The sequence below is a fragment of the Falco rusticolus genome, chromosome 8 (genome assembly GCF_015220075.1).
Source record: "Falco rusticolus isolate bFalRus1 chromosome 8, bFalRus1.pri, whole genome shotgun sequence".
In the NCBI taxonomy this organism is placed as follows: Eukaryota; Metazoa; Chordata; class Aves; order Falconiformes; family Falconidae; genus Falco; species Falco rusticolus.
In genome coordinates this window covers 28,528,575-28,545,551 of record NC_051194.1, presented here as the reverse complement: position 1 = coordinate 28,545,551, position 16,977 = coordinate 28,528,575, and the positions used below count along the sequence as shown (strand labels likewise).

Genomic DNA, 16,977 nt, shown 5'->3' with positions numbered 1-16,977 from the left:
TGAAGGTGTGAAGGTGCTCATGAGAGGCTTTTGAAATTGCAGGGCCGTGGAAACTTGGGCTTGAGGCATAAGCTGTTGGTTCCAAATTACAAATTGATCCTGTGTCAATGTGGGATGCATCCCAACCAGTGTAATATTCTTCATGTACAGAATGGATTTTATGGTTTTATTCTACATTATTTCATAAGAAAGTAAATACATAGTTTTTAATCACCTGGATGTCAGTGTTCTACTTGCTGAAATCTGTTGTTCCTTCTGTGTTAGTTCAAAATCAACAGTGGCCATTGAAAGCCATTCTAAATGTAGTCCGTTATCTTGTACTGAAGAAAGAGTAAATGTTCTCAAGTATGCTCTACTGGTACTGTAACTGCGAGCTCCCAGTAAAGGGTTCTGTAGTTAGCCAGCTAATCTGTCTTTGTGGCTTTTCTAGTGCATGAACTACATCATTTTTGCTGCAGTTTCAGCTGATTCATCTTATCATCCTTCTCTCTCCCCAAACTGAGCATGCCCTTCTAGGTAATGAGGTTACCGTGTCTTCCCTTGCCTTTTGTCTCTGCACTAGACCTCACTTCTAATTTCCCTCTTATTTTTATTGGTTTTCCTGAGCAATTTCAAGGCAGTTATCTTTACACGGTGCCCAGTATTGGACACTATTTGCTACCTGAGGTCTTGCTGGTACAGAGTAGAGCAGAGTAAGTACCCTGTGTCCTACATGTGATGATATTAATATAACCAAATTGCAATTTGCTGCCTTTGAATGGCAATTTTACTGGCATTCATAAAGCCTAGTGTCTGATAGTGCTCAACTGCTCTTCTGCAGTAGATCTGCCTTGCCTGCTCTTCTCCACTGTGCATTTGTGCATTTGGTTTGTAAAATTGTGTGACCATTCTTAATACTTCTGTTTTCAGCCAAGCAACAGACATAATGGAAACAGCAGGTTGGAAGTCCATGATCCACTCCCACCCTCACTTAGTAGCAGAGGCCTTTCGCGCACTAGCATCTGCACAGTGTCCACAGTTTGGCATTCCACGCAAACGGCTAAAACAGTCATGAAATCTTCCATGAACTTTAGAGAAATTGAATTGACTCTACTCCTCCATGTCCAGAGGTGTTTTCACAAACCATAACAAGAGTTTTTGTTATCCTTGTCCACAGAACAGAAGCTGAAAAAGCCTATTGTTTGCTTTTCAGATGGATAATTTATGGTTTAATCCTCAGCTTTAAATTAGACTGATTACTCTAATTCACTGAAAGGCCTTAAATTATCTTCAATGACTCTCTAGTCCATATAGTTTAATGTATCTTGATTTTTTTATTATTATTTTTAAATGTGCCTTGTCTTTTTGACTAGGCTCTGCAGGATTGCACTAGCTCCATAATGCAGTAAAGTTGATAACTGAAGATTAATTTTTGAAAGGGATCTTCCATTATTTTCAGAAGAAAAGAAAATGATTATAGTTTGGTCCTGTGCTAACTGGAAGGTTTTAACTAGCCTCTCATTAGAAGCACTTGAACCAGAGGCACATCATGTACCCTAGACAAGTGCTAAATATAGGGAGAGCCTGTTTACCTTCAGCAGATGCCTATAGGCTATTTATGGCAATATACTGCTTTGAACATAATTTATTTTTCATTGTGGGGGCAAATATGCAATGGTTTGGCCCAAAAATGTATTTTCATTACAGTTTGTAATGCTTATTGTGTGTGTGTCAAAGCTGTCCAAATGGTAAAAAGAAACACAGAATAAACCTCTTGCTTGTGTTTCTTTACGGTCCATCATTAGTTTACATTTAATGCAGAACTGACCGAGAGGTAAAGAGTTCAATGTGAAAACAGAATAGTGTTGTGTATGGAAAAAATATATCCCACGTGTATGGTTTCATAGAAAAGTAAAGGATGCATAGAATGACCAAATGTAAATTGAAGAAATGGGCCAAATGGATTCTGAATATGCACTTTTAACGTGTAACTTTTGTATGTTGTGTGGTACATATATATTTTGCTTTTGATGATAATGAGGTACAGGTAATTGTGGCTTAACTTTTTAGATACATTTTAAGATGCCCACAGCCACATGGGATTTAGTTTTGTTAGAAAGAAAGGCATGTCTTTTTAAGACTCAATTGAAGGTGGCTATTGCAAGCTTTCATATTTAACTAACAGAATATTTTTCGCTTATTTGAAAAAGGCATGTGAATGGTAAAGTTTTGAAGGGATTTTTTTCCCATCTTGACGGATGTGCACAGCTTCCATTAACACCTAAGGAGGTTACGTGCACATCAAGAGGAATATTTCCCCAAAATGTCAGATGGTATTTGCAAGCAGAGACTTGCTCAGTCTTGCATTTCAGTTATTGTGCTAGCATTGTGGATGGTATTGAAATTCTGCATAATGTGAAAAGGATGAAACATTTGTAAACTGCTTGTCATGGGCCAGTTCCTTATTATATAAATCTTAGCTTTAATATCAACATCCTCAGTGTTTGATAGCTTTGTTTACAATTGGGAGGAAAATTCTGCAGTAGTGCACACTCTAAATGTTTCCTGAGTTATTGCATTGAGTTTACTGTAATAGTGATAATATGCTATATTTCTTTTCTGGGAAGACTTGGGTTTAGCAGTGGGGAATGGGAGGAGATCTCATCTAATTTATAAACATATTTGCATAAGGGTTTTAGTTTCTCTATTAAAAGGAGTTATGCAGGGAGGAGAGAGGAAGAATTTCAGATTTACCATCTTAAAAATCTATCTCCATCCTCATTTCATTAAGATTCACCTAAATTTGCGCTGAACAAAATTTTTAGAGGAAAGAGTGTATAGTTTTATACTTTGGCATCTAGTAAACCATTAGCAAAGATAAATTGGAAAAAACGCCCGGTCCAAGTTTGAAGAATAAAGTAACCTCTAAATGTGCATTTTCTTCTTACCTTCTAACTAAATCTTTGATGGATAAAGTGTAAAATCAGAAACTTTAATAGTATGTAAGGCATCAAATTATATATTTACAAAGATTTATCCTTTTATCAATTTTTAAATATTTATCTAAAATAAGGTCTCGTAAGCATTCTTCACAATAAGATGTAGAGATAATTGTTCCCTCCAAAATAGTGATGTTTTTGCTGCACTGTGTAATGCGTTAGAACTATATATCCTCATACTTATCACTGGTAAAACTTGCAGCTCTGACATACGAAGTGACTTGAATATTTAATGCTGTAATGATTGTCCAGTTCAGCTTGTTCTAAAGTAACAACATACAGTAGTCAAATGGAAAGCTTAGACTTCCATGAAAACTTTTCTTTTAGAAGCTTAATAGCACACTTTGTACCAAAAAATGTCAGACACTGTGCTGTACTATTGTCTTCATCATAGAGTGTCCACTTCTCAAGTCAGGCAGTGTATACCATGCATTAACAGGAAAAAAACCCCACCAACCCAACAAGAATGACAATTGATTTTTTTAGATTTGATTTTATTTATTATGTATGTTTTCAAGGTTTGTCAGCTCTTAAGAAAAAGGTAAAATGGTTGCCATATTCTTAAGTGAGTGCACTAATTTATTCACTGCTTCTATTCTTTAATAACTACATGCAGTGTTCTCACTGGAACGGGATAGCTGGTAATTGCAACCTTCTCCTTTGGATTCAGTAGCTTTTTTTATTCTCCACATCTCAAGAGCTTGCCCTTTAAACCTCAGTTGCCAGTTCTAAGTGCAGCAGATATAAGACTATCTCATACAACGGACAGGTTTTTTTTCAGGCTGAAATCTTAGCGGGGGTTTCTTAGTTTTCTATACAGATTAGGAATATAATGTATGAAGGTGCCATGTTTTGGCTTGCCAACACTACTCCCTCAGATACGTGTGAACCACCGCTTCCATACTTCTCTGGGGAGAACCCTGCATGTGTCCTGTGTGTGCGTGCGCGTGTGTATGACTGTGTGGTGTTTTTTGTCAAGAATGACTTTGACTTTCTAAAAATAAGGACTCAAATTTGCTGTTAAAATGCTACTATGTATTATATATATATCTTATTTTTTTTTCCCGTTTGAACCTCTCCTAAGGAGATACTTTGGGTGGAAGATGCTTCAATAAATCCTTATCTCCTAGTCCATTTACTGCATGCAGAAGTATGAACACATTGTGCCTTTTAGGAAACTGTTGTAATGATGAAGAGAAGATTTAACAGGATACAAGATCTTTTTAAAAGGGATTTTTAAAGGTGAAGGAGAATGCTATTTGATACACAGTTGAGATGGAAAAGTTACAAATTACCCATGTGAGCTCTCTTGCATGTTGATTCTTGCTTCCTAAATTCAGTTTCACTGAGGTAAAAACTACACACAAAATAAGCATTACAGATACAAGTTAAGTAATGGTATATTTTTGTGAAAATGTGAAAATATTTGCTGTTACAAAATAAGTGTATGTCAAAATGTGATAATCATGGACACAAAGTTAGTTTTACAAGTTACTCTAGTTCTGATGTTTTTCTAAACGTTGAGTACTTAGTATAAAATTCACCTTTGCACAGAAGGTCAGTAGAAGATCTACATGGAGATTATGTTCCTTTTAAATGCTCGTGGTAAGATTTCTCCCTTGGGAGAATAAAACTATGTGCAGTATTTGAAACTGTGTTTCATAAAAGACAGTGAATTGCAAATGTGAGGTATTGCTACCTGAAATATTGTTGAATTTTACAGTTGGTTAAAATTTCTAAGCTTAATTGATTTATTTTTTTGTAATTGACAAGTGGAATGTTAACTGTCCTCTTTGTCTGGTGTTGATAGCATATTTAGTGCAGAGTTTAGCTCCTTAGCTAACAAGATACTGACTTAATCTCATAACCTGGCTTCTGCTTACAGTAAATGGACTACGTTTGTAAAGGGAATTCACTATTTCAAGTGTTTTGCAAGGAACTTCACTGTATTTGTAACCTGGTTTTTGAAGGCTTAAGATCAATGAGTCCTATTTTAGAAATTAAACCAGTGAAATAACTTAGACCTGTTTTGGGGTGGAAATGATTAAAGAGAATTCAGATATGTAAACAGTTGTATCAAACCATCCAGCCTTTTTTATCAGCTGATGTTAATGGTGAAATACTTTTTGTACCTTGTTGCTGAAAATATTTTTGCATTTCAGCACATCAAGTTACAATAAAGTTGTTACTTATACAGAATGTGTCTGTGTGGCTTGTATATGTTTGGTTTTTTTTTTTTTTCCCCCCGTATATGTTCCCAATGGCTACCTTAACCTTTCTCAAAGGAGAGAAGCATTTTATTAGCACTGTCAATCAGTCTAGTGTAAAATATGCTGCTGTCCTTCTGGAAACCTTTCCTGGGGAGGATCATATTGCAGTCTTGCTCTGATCTCCATAACTTTGTTATTTTTTCCATTTTGACACTCAAATAACTTAGACCTCCGAACAGCTTGTAACTTGCCTGAGAAATGACTGCCTTTATACAGACTGTCAGAACCGATGCTCAGTGGGAAGAAGAGTTGATCCTGTGGTAATGAAGATGGGCCTCATGGTTTCCAAGAGATTTGGTTTCTTTTTCCATTTACCATTGCAAACCGTCTTGTTTTTTTTTTTTTTTCTTGTCAAGGAGTATAGGCTTATTGTGACCACAGAAATGTTGCTTGCATTTGTTATGGGAGCAGTGGTATGTAAGAATAATCTGTCTGGGCAGTTCGTGGGGTGTAATACGCTTACCGATACCTTGCGAAGACAAGTAGCGCTACTGATAGGCTGCTCTGTATTTGACTTTGGATGCACCAAACTCCAGAAAACCATGATGCCAAGGTAAGTTTATAAACATGATGCAGGTCATTTGAACACACGCAGTTACCTGTCTTGTGTTATTTAGGCTACGGCAAGAATGTGGCACAGTCAACCACTGCAGTTCTTCCTAGGATGACTTGGGTAACAAATAAGGATACCTCGCTGTCGTCACAGGGCGGTCTTGAGTATCTCAGCACAGCACGTTGCTGTTTTGTGTGTAGGTACATGCAAAATTCTCAATGTTTGCTTAAAACATACATCCCTTAAGTTTCTCTGTAATGATTCAGCTCAAAGTTCCTTGTGGGGCTTATATGAACAATGGCATGACTTACACCTTCCCAGACAGTTTAGTAACCTCCAAGGTAAACGTGACTGGTTACCACTGTGAATGGTAATGAAAATTATTTATTCAATCCCTGAAATCTGAAGCTCAGTTCAAGAATTTGGTGAAGAATTGTTAAACTTCACTAATTTGTTGGGTTTTTTTAGAAGGCTGTATTTTTATCCTTAGTCTTCATGAAGTAATTTTTCTTCTGTTTATCTTGTCATCATACGAAAGTTTTCTTTGTTATTCAGCAAAACGGGTTCAATTAGCATTGATTGAAAAAAGCAACTATTTTCCTTCTAAAATGAAGTCTAATAGTCCTTTGTGTGGAAACCAGGCACACAAATAAAGCTTTTCCTCCTTTTAGTTGAATGTTTCTGCTAAAAGGTTTTATGGTCTTAATTTGTCTGAATCTTGGTTTAACTAAGATATTACTAGTAACAACTTTAGCAGCTTTCTGAGAATTCTCATTTGAAGTCCAACATACATCCTTCCCTTTTCTTTAGAAGCGGAAAGGAACCTTGGTTGGTAAGATATGCTGTTAGAGTAAAAAGCATCTCTCGCTGTACAGAACTGCCCCTGCCATACGCTGAAGGCATAGTTTGATGTCCTACCGAGTAGTGCCAGCTTAAGCAGTCCCTGTCACTGCCACTAGAAGTATTTCACAGCGCAGCCTGAGCCATCACAGGTGAGAAATACAGATTCAAGTGTGTCCGAGCCACTTCTCCAGACATCACAGCTGTTACGAACTAATCATGACATCTTAACTTTATCATGAGAAATACTGATTTTTTTTCTAAGATCTTACCTAACTTACTGTTTTATTAAGTAATTCAGTACACGTAGCTATGTTTATATGGAAGAATAAACCTTGTAATATTAGTGGTTTTCTATTTTTGGATTACTTTTGTTATAATTACTGTTTAAGTTAGCATTACCCATTCCACTACTTGCCACATTTATTAAGTAAATTACATTAATGATCAAACCGCCTCCATTTTATACACAAAACTTTGCACCTAACATTGTGATGGTATGGTAATGGAGGAAGCGCTGTTAATAGCTGTTAAAATTAGTTGAAATTTTGAACAGTTTTATCTTTCTGCAAACTTCTTGGTACTTTTTCCACTAGGGGAACGTGGTTTTATTGCCAATTTTGAAGATTCCTTCTTTATTCTCTGAGAAAGCTGGAAGAAATACAAGTGCAGGAGTCAGCTGAAGCATTTCAGATGCATGATGCAAAGGACGTGCTTTTTCCACTACCAGCACTGCACCTAGGCAAAACCCCCCAACACCCAGACTTCAGCTCTTGACTGTTCAGGAGTGGCTTCAAATGGAGATGGCATTCCAGTGGTTGTCAAATAGGTTGTATTTTAAAGAGTATGTGAAGTTGATGCTTTAAGTGGAACACTGGGTTTCTCCAAAGCCAAGTATAAATAACAGAAATGAGCTTGTGATTTGAGACTCAGGAGGGGAAGAATTTTTTTACAGACCTCCCTTGTCCTTGGCTTGTAGAGAGACTATGAAGAGTGGTTTGACTTCTCAGTTAAAGTATTTTGAAGGAGACTTAGAGCTGTAGCAGCATGTGGTGATCATCTCATAAAGCAGAGAGCGGACTGGACTCCTTTAGAAAACATTACCTGACAGTAATGTTTTGTCTTGCATTCTTAGCAGAATTTGGAGCTTAATAATATTTTTGTGCAGGTACGCCCTTGATTGAAATACAGTGTATATAATGAGTGAAGATCTGTGCTTTGCCAAACTTAGGTATGTTTCATGTGTTGGCAGTGATGTCATGTAGAAAATAAATTGTACTATGTCAAACTTTGTGGCGCTGATCAGAATGGAGGCAATTTGTGCTGCATTTTAAGCAGTTATGGTTTTTTGACTACCCACGTTTTTCAATGCATAGTTGACTGAGCTATTTCGATTAATAAAGGTAAAATTTGAAGCATATGCAAAAAAATTCTAATAGGGTGACTTCTTAAAGCATGGAAGCTTTAACTGCAGGCTAGCCTCCTATTTTAACCTTAATTGCCAAGTAAACTATTTACATCTTTCATCAAGTTGGTAACTTTCTGTAAGCTTTAAAATTTTATGCATTATGTACATTATTTTCTAACACAGCTGTGTTTATCAAGTTTTGAAGTTGTACGACAAACCACCTACTTGCTACTGAAGTATGCAACTAAAATGTTTATCTACGGTGGTCGGCAAAGACTAAATCTTGCTAGGGTAGTCGCACCATCCCCAGGTGAAGACCTGTGATGTTCTCCGTAAAGCCCACACCATATGTTTTAAGAGGAGGGGGGTGAGGAAAGTCTATGAAATTTTGCATCTTGTCCCATCTTGCAGATGGGCTGTTCCTTTCAGACACGTGGGAGTTCTTACACAACCAAGTCTTTGTTTCTCCCCTACAGCAGGACTGTGTTCTATTACAATGGATCAAAAGCCTGTAGCAGTACAGCTTACCTGGGGAGGGTTATCCCAGGGCAACAAATAGAGGGACATAAAATTTGTTTGTCTCTTTCCCTGCTGCTGTTGCAAGGACTGGGATGGGTGCAGGGTGTGCTCACCAAGGCTGAGGTTGCTGAAAGCACAGCTGAAGTTAACCAGAGCTGTTTGATTTAATGGCTATGTGCAGACGAGCTTCTAAGTTTGTCTTACATCTTTGCAATTGCTTTGTAGTTACTCACACTCTTCGCTGTAACCATTAGGACAAATAATGTCAGAACTTGTTGCATGTTTATTGGCTTTTCTGGTCAAAGTGAATTTGAGGCATAGGTGTGGAGCAGTGTGGATGTCTTTTCCAATGTAACTTTTTATTCAAATGCCTCTTTTCTGGTTTGTTTTTTGGAATGTGTGCTGGCACCTCTCAAATAATATAAATAAATACAAAATACCTAATGAATCTGCAAATGCTTTATAATGAAACTTCAGCAAGTTCAGTTTCCCTGATTTAGAAAAATGTAGACACAAATGTCTTTTAACAAAAAATGTATCATTTCAGATGTAGTTAGTTTGTTATGCAATTATATAAGGGTTAAATTTTATTCAAGATTAGGAAAATATGAAGTCTTTTACCAGTAATGCTAGAATAGCTGGCATCTACTTTTGACAAGCTGACAGACCAGAGAGCTGAAACTTAATGAATCTTAATGCTTTCTGTCATGTACTTCAATTTTCTCAAATTATTTCTCCAATTAGTTCTAGTCTTTGTAAAGGAATGATTAATGATAATTACTACATTCTTATGCTTTGCATATGCAGGCTTCGGTGTTACACAAATTTACATATTTTTTATTTTTTTTTTTAGTATGTGGGCAAGCCAGGTTTGTTATTTCTTTGGGGTGCTGGGGTTTTCCAGACTTTCAGTTCTGTATTTTTGGTTGAACAGGGAGAATATAGTAGATGCATGAGGTAGGCTTACTATGCTTTTTCCATAAGAAATAATGTGGGCGTAACACAGTTCTTGGTTCTTTTCTATAAAGCAGTTTCTTCCCAGCTACTCTTTAGTGGATAGGTAGGGAGTGCAGGGATGCAAAGCTATCATCGGGAGCCTTAACTCATCCTTGAGTTGCATCAGCTTTGGAAAGTTAGATTTGCAAGACTGTAAAACCAGTTCAATTCTGGAGGGCATCTGCTTTTCCAGGGTTTGTTTTGTTTTTTGCCATTTGGGTGGGGTTTTTTTCTTCTCATTTTTAGAGTCTTCACATGCCGTCTTCATGTTGTCGTTCAATTTTATCCTACTCTTAACATGCACGCATAGAGAGATTTATCAAAATGTTACCATCGTATTAGTTTTGTGTTTAAAATCACTAGCATGAGGTTTTCAAAGCCAGTGTGGTGGGTTTTTTTGACTGCATAGGAACTCAAGCTTTTCGTGCTGCTCTGCAGGTATCTAACCTTTGACTCTTAAAGGAAAAAACAGTTTTGGTTTCTGCTTAATTAGTCTTGTCTCTTCTGATACAAATGCTCATCTGGAGGAAAGAGCTGAGATCAAACAGAAGTATGTTCGCAGTAGTAGAAAAAAGGGCAGTAGGATAAAACTTTGTAAGAGATTGGCAGGAAGTAAAGATTCAGTTTGAAGAAATAGAACTTAATATTTGGCAGAATAATCGGCTGAAAGAGATTTGTGCAAAGGAGGTGCCTTAAAGCTACTAATACAGAAAAATACCTTGAGGCTATAATGAACACCATGCAAGATGGAACCTTGCAGAAATGAAGTCAGCATGACTGGTTTACAGACTGGTATCACGCTGAGGTCTGAAGCGACATGGTAAATGTTTGTGTTCCGCTTTTGTTCTTGCCCAAATCACCGTTTGGTTCTAGGTCTTTGCAGCATTTTTCCATGGCTGGGAGAACATGGAGACAGACAACATTCAGGGGATAAAAATCACAAGGAGTCATTTGCATGGTCTGTCCTCTTTCGCAGGGTTGAGAAAAAACGTGTGGATTTAAACAACCACGAGCTGCAAGGTGAACACCACGAGGCAGTTACAGCAGAGGGCTGCCGTAGCCCACATCAGTTAAGGGGCTGAGGGCATGGGATCGTAGGGACTGCCCCACCTCTGCCGCTCTCCTGCCTGCGGGTTAGAGGACGGATATTGCAGATGTTTATTAGGATACTCCGTGGTTGGGTAGAACTTGTAAAAGCTTTTTGAATATATACTAGGTTGGCTTCTGCTCATAAACTGGTTCAAGTCTCCTGAACTGGTGGTGGTTGCTGATGGTGACCACTGGAATTGGCAGGAATGTAGGAATCGGTCTGTCCAAGCTCTGGGAACCTGCAAGAGTTGCAGGGTCTGCACGTCTGCAGTCGGCATCAATTTGGGTAGCTATAAAAAGGCTACTTCTTTATACATATTCTATTAAAGAAATGGACTGCTTGCCATTTCAACTATTTTTAATCAACAGCTATTTCATTTTAGCTGTCTTGCCACTTGTTTAGTTAAATATATGGTGTTTACTGAGGCAGTGTGCCTCTGTTATATTCACCTCTGAATATTCTGTGCAAATTTTAATTGAACTACTTAAGCAGAATATTGAAACTGGCTCTCTGGAAGAATTATCCTGAAAATATAAATGTTAGTATGGATGTTCAGGAAGTGTTGAGATGGGGGCCAAGCAACCAAGGTACATATTTAGCAGGTGGCTGCAGTTTTCCAGTAAGGTGATACTCTGGGCAGTTAGAAGAAGCAGGTAAAAAGTACAGGTATTTTATGACTTTTAAGAGGAGGAATGTTAAAGGTCTGGTTTGGGGGGGACTTCAAAAAAGTATATCAAATCATCAGCTGTTGAGGATACTCCACGTGGTATAAAACTGAGAGGATTTCTAAGTTGGGCTCACTTTGTGCAATAATTAATTTTCTCATGTTCTTGGTCATAGTCATTCTATGAGCACTCACTGTATGTACTTTAAGTCAGTGCTATCAGCAAGTCCATAATCTTCCCTTGTTGCTTGTTTGCAGAGAGCAAGCTAAATATTTATTCCCAATTCCTCCAGACAGAAATGTGTAGAGGAAGGTGCTGTTGCACTGAGACTGTCTTTAACTATAATCCTTGTTTGTGTTTTAGCATGAATTACAAAAATGAAAGTAAGTTTTCCTGGCATGAATGTTTTTCTTCATTCTTTAAAAACAAGCACACAAACCAGGGCTGGCAGAGACCACGTTGGTAATAAAAATGAGCTTATTTAGCTGTATGTGGAGTTTCCTATCACAGAAACATCGATAGTGCTGGCATAGTTTTGTAAAGTTTACTTGCTGCTTATAAGGCTAAACTTTGAGTGTCAGACCTGGCTTCTATTCCTGCAGACAAAAAGGTTTAGATAAGGGAAATGCCAGTTCTGCGGAGGAGGAAAGCAAAGGGCCTGGCTGTCTGGGTAGAGCTGAAGCATCACTGCTCATCTGCTAACGTCCTTCTACGCTGTTGTCAAAGCTGTTTTATCAGCAATTTTAGCTTAAATGGGGAAGGTGAAGTGAAGGAGGGCATTTGTGTTGTCCACACCAGTGCTCTCCAGCAGGGCTGTGGGAACGAGTGGCTGAGCAGTAAATACTGTATTGGAGCCCTGATCAGTGGTGATTTTCATGGTGCGTATACACCTTGTATCTGGTCTTCAGCTGCTTCAGCTGTCATGTCAACGCCTTTTTTGCACCTGTAGAAACACTTGTGTTTTTCCTGATCAGTTCTTCGAATGTAATACAAATGTATTTGAGCATGCTGCATCATTGGAGTTTGCAGCTGAACGTACCATTGGCTTGATTACAAGCTCCATGCATTTCAGATGAATTTCCCTGAAGTACACTTCGAGTGCGTGCACATGCACACCCAGCAAAAAAGTCCACTGGAGTTTGTTAAGAGGTTGCTCATGCTTTGTTCTTGTCTGTGAGCACTTGTAGGTGGGAATGCCTTCTGCAAACCAGAAAAAGAGCACGGCAATTGCAGCTTGTTTATGTTGTGGGGTTTTTTCTTTTGTGTTTTTGTCAAATATTTGAAATGGAGGACTTGCCAAATAATCAGTGAGCGAGAGTGTGCACTGGTGACGAGTGCTTTTATTTGGAGCTGGCAGGACTTGATGCCACCTTTCCATTGCCAGCCAAGCACTCTTCTTTCCCGTTTCACCTTGAATTTTTTTTTTTTCTCCCACTCTCCTGGGTAGCAGCTGCTAAGGGAGTGGGTGAAGAGAAATGACGTTATAAAATGGGATTCTGGCTCTGTTGTGAGTGCTGTGGTCAGTAGCCTGTTTCTGAGTAGGTGTATGGCAGAGCAGCCGTGGCTGTGCTTGGGAAGATCTGCAGGAAGAATTCCCAAGGGAGCAGGACCTTTCCTTGGTCCTTGCCCAGGAACTGGGCGTTGATGAGATGTGTGCCCTTCTGGAGCCCAATAAAGGGATTTGAACAAACACACATGAAAGACCCTGCATGTCAAAAATGATATGCACTAAGCCAGCTGAGAAACATTTTTTAATGTTAAAGAACGATTACTTGTTGTTCCTTAAATATGTTGCTACGTTAGCATGCTAGACATCAATATTATTGTCTTCCTAGTTTTCAAAAATAACAAAAGTTACAGAATCTGTTCATTAGATTTACCTTACTTGAAAATCATCAAAGAACCTTTTTTCCTTAAAAATTGCAAGTAGTACATGTTCGAAAATGTAGAAGTGAGGAAAATTCCAAAAGTCAAATCAGCCGGAGGGGATTTTTCCTTGATAAAAAAAAAAGTGAGTATGTGTGAAGGGAAGGAAAGCCGCTCTTAAAACTTCCCACTTACAGCTGTCTGTACTGGTTCGTCATTTGTAATGCTCGTTAAAGCTTTCTTAATCATCTCATTCAAATGTCCTGAGTGCAGGAAAATTATTTGAGCAATCTCAAATTTTGAGGGTATGGCCAACTTTTGAGATGCTTAAAACTGTTCAGACTTCCAATCAATGACAATTCTGAACCTGTTGCAACAGCTTTGAAAGCCCTATCGTGCGTTTTACCAACCGTAGTCCCTTGTCTTTGGAAAATGCTGGGTTAGGTGTTAACCAAGCATGTATACGGCTGCTTTCCGTTTGGGAAACGGGCTCTGTGTTGACTCCAGGCCGTTCATAAATCCCTGAGCGTGCTGCACGCTATTCCTGCACTTCACATCTGGCAATGTAAGCAGTACATGTGCAACTCCCTCCAGCCGGGACAGCTCACCTACTTTCTTCCTCCGTGGCAGCGATGCCCTGTGTACCACCTGGGTGTAGTATCCTCTGGGTGGGGCGTAGGAAGAAAGCTGTGCACTTGGCGTTATGTCTGCTACCAAGCTCTCGCTAAAATAACTCTGTGAGTCGGACGGACAGAATGACTGTCCGGCATCTTTTGTTCTTTGCCTGCCTGCTCTTGGGAAGTGTATCCCAGGAGTCATCTCGTATTCTGTGATCATCTGAAGAGCTGCTATTTGTAGAGGTTTCTGCACATTCATGGGGAATCCTCCTTTAGACTTGTTAGGAGGTTTCAGATTGCTAACGTAAGGCACTGCTGATATGGGTTGCCGAATTACCGCTGGGTACATAAGCCAGGGGAGCCAGGCAGGCATGCTGATGGTACAATTTGTTTTCTGAAAACCTTAGTTCAATAGAACATTTCCCTTATTACAAAAACGCACCAGCCAAATACACGTACATCTTTTGAGCTTCAGCATTACGCTTGTGTATCCTGCAGGAGATTAAAACATCAGTCATATTCTCCATATTTCATAGTCCTCTAGAAGCCCCCGGGAAGGTGCCCATGTCTGGTGACACTTATGTCCTGCCAATAAAACAACCCTCTAGAAGAAAGTCTGTGTGGGCCATGCAGCAAGATGTCAAATTAATTGTACTGAAATAATGAGTTAGCACCAAATGCTAATTAAATATTGATGAAAGTCATACTTTCAATTATCTTCATTATGGTGCAATGTTTTATGTAGACATGAAATGCTGGGAATGCGGGCATATATTATCATTAGACTTGTCATATGAAAAATATTAGTTATGTCTCTTCTCTAAAATCCATTTTAAATGCACTGGAGGTCCATGTATAGTAACTTTCTGACATAGTAGATTTTTATTAGGGTTTTTTTGTGTTTATCCTTTTGCTCTCCCCTTCCATTAAAAACCCTGTGAAGCAATCATCTTTAATGGAGAGGCTTTGTAAATACGGGCTGTGCCGCTGCTAGCTGTGGTCTGCCCCCGCAGCTCCTCTCCAGCCAGCACGCTAACATGTGGCCACTGAGATGGGTCTTGCTATGATACTTTTTAACAAGTTTTTGAACTTACTAGCTAAAGTCCTTCCAGTCTTTTTGGTTCCTGAGGAAGTAAGGGATTAGTTTCATCTTATGGATGGAAGGTTTCTGAGCATTTATTCTAATTTATACGGTCCTTCTCTGTTATCTTCTTTACAAGGTTTTCTTTGCTCGCCTGAAGTGAGGTGGTGGAGGCTGCAGGAGCTCGTGACGGGTATCTCACCGCAGTCAGGCTACAGGAGCAGAGCTGGAAGGGACAACCTCGAGCTCAGAGAGGACAGCAGCTGTAAGGCACCACAGCAGAGAGAGGGATCTGAGAGCGTGAGCCTTACAGCAGGAGGTTGAGTTGAGGCAGGGGGGCATGGGTAGGTAAGATGTAACCCAGGGTGCTGTGCTTTCAGGAAAAGGGGATGGGCAAGAGCTGTTCCTCTCCTCGTGTGCGTTAGCACAGGGGAAAAGGCTTTTAAGCCTAAGAAATTAGAGGACTTTTTTTGGAAGAACTTCATTACGCAAAAACAGAAGTCCAGGACTACATGTTGCTAGGACCTAATTGCCTGGAGAGTAGAGACTAATTAGACGACACGAGTCCCAGGAACAGTCCTAGCAGTATATTGTTTTATATGCAGTTGCCTTTGGGGAAGATGGAAAAACTTAGCACAGGATGCACAGGTCAAACATGCACGGTCGCATGCAGTCTTGTTACTCTCAAGTTCCTTTGAGCTCTTCTAGAAAGACAAAAACTTACTTCCAGAATCTTCCTCGAAAATGCTGTCCTAAAAGTTTTCTAAGCAGCAGTAGGGATTTCTTTTTGATCAGGAGACAGAGGGTATGAACCGAGGTGAAAATGAATCCTTTCTGGAGACTTTGTGGAAGGGAGAAAGCTTGTACAAGGTGCTTGAGTGGGCCGCCTTTCCCAGCTGGGCTGGAGGAGAGGTCTGCTTGCTGTCTTTGAGAGTCACGTAACGGTAAATCTGTGCTGGTCAGGGGGGAAAAGCCCCCCCACCCTTTTAGTGCTGTTCTATTGTCTCTTGGCCGTAGCTGGCAATCTTTGCAGCAGGTGAAGGTTAAGGATGCTTACAGCAATGCCAGCGTGAGGGGCTGGTGTGTGCCTGCATCTGGCAAAATACACCCAGTCCCCAAGAGCGTGAATGCTCCTTGTCACTTCTAAGAGGACTGGCTTTGAGCAGGGGGTGGGTGGGTGACGTAAGATTAGAAAGGAGGGTGCAGCCTTAGTGCCACTGTCTAAGTATAAATTGTTCCTAAAAGATAACTCTGATATTATTCACTGCAGACTATATGTGAATATCCAGGGAGAGGCATTTTAAAATGACGGGTGGTGAAGCGTGGCAGAGCAAAAGGCGCACTTGAGCTGAAGAATAGCTATTACCCAGCAGAGCAGAACCGCAGTACCAGCTGCCGAGAGGGTAATTCAGTGCTCATCATGATTTTCAACCTCACTCTAAACCTATTGCTTTGGAAGCATCCCTCATCTAAGGACAAAGTTTCCCCAGACCATCAGAATAGAATCTCTCCACATCCCGAGCATGTGAAATTAATGACTGAATATTATGCTGAGAGCCATTTAATTAAAAACACTTTCATTAATAATGCAGTTGGAGAGTGTATGTGTGTTATGTAATTAAAGATAGTACATCAGTAAATGATACTATGCAAAACCAATTCAAAAAATTTAAATGAGTCGGTGTAACATAAGGAACTTAATTCAAGTGGGAATAAAAGTCAATGTGAAATAAGCTCGGTTTTTCCTGGAAGCTGCAATTAATCTGCTTCTGGCAACACAATTCTATACTCGTATTTCAAATAAGGGGCTCTGCTTGTTTTAAAGATAACCGGAGTGGTGAATCAAAATTTCCTTCTCTACTCCTTTTCCAAATAAAGTAAGTATGTCTTGATGCACCGACGAGCTTGGCTGACCCGGTGGGTCTGGGCTGCCTTGCACGCTGTTCGTCTGTGGTGCCCATTTCCCCTTGAGCAACCAGGTTGGGCTTGGCTGTGGCAAAACACTGTGGATCTGGTATTTATGGTATATTTACTTTAAAGCCAGGAGAAGGAAGTGGAAGAGGGGAGGGTATTCCCTTAGGACAGAGCGACCGC

At 39.5% G+C, this 16,977-nt stretch overlaps 1 protein-coding gene across 1 annotated transcript in view; it reads left to right on the top strand.

Moving 5' to 3' along the window:
* Nucleotides 1–5,177, top strand: part of SPOPL (speckle type BTB/POZ protein like) — a 37,565-nt gene extending 32,388 nt beyond the window's left edge. The window contains exon 11 of the mRNA XM_037397165.1: nucleotides 910–5,177. Coding sequence (XP_037253062.1) covers nucleotides 910–1,054 — 145 coding nt within the window. The 3' untranslated portion in view covers nucleotides 1,055–5,177. The remainder of the gene's footprint in view (nucleotides 1–909) is intronic.
* Nucleotides 5,178–16,977: the final 11,800 nt, after the last annotated feature.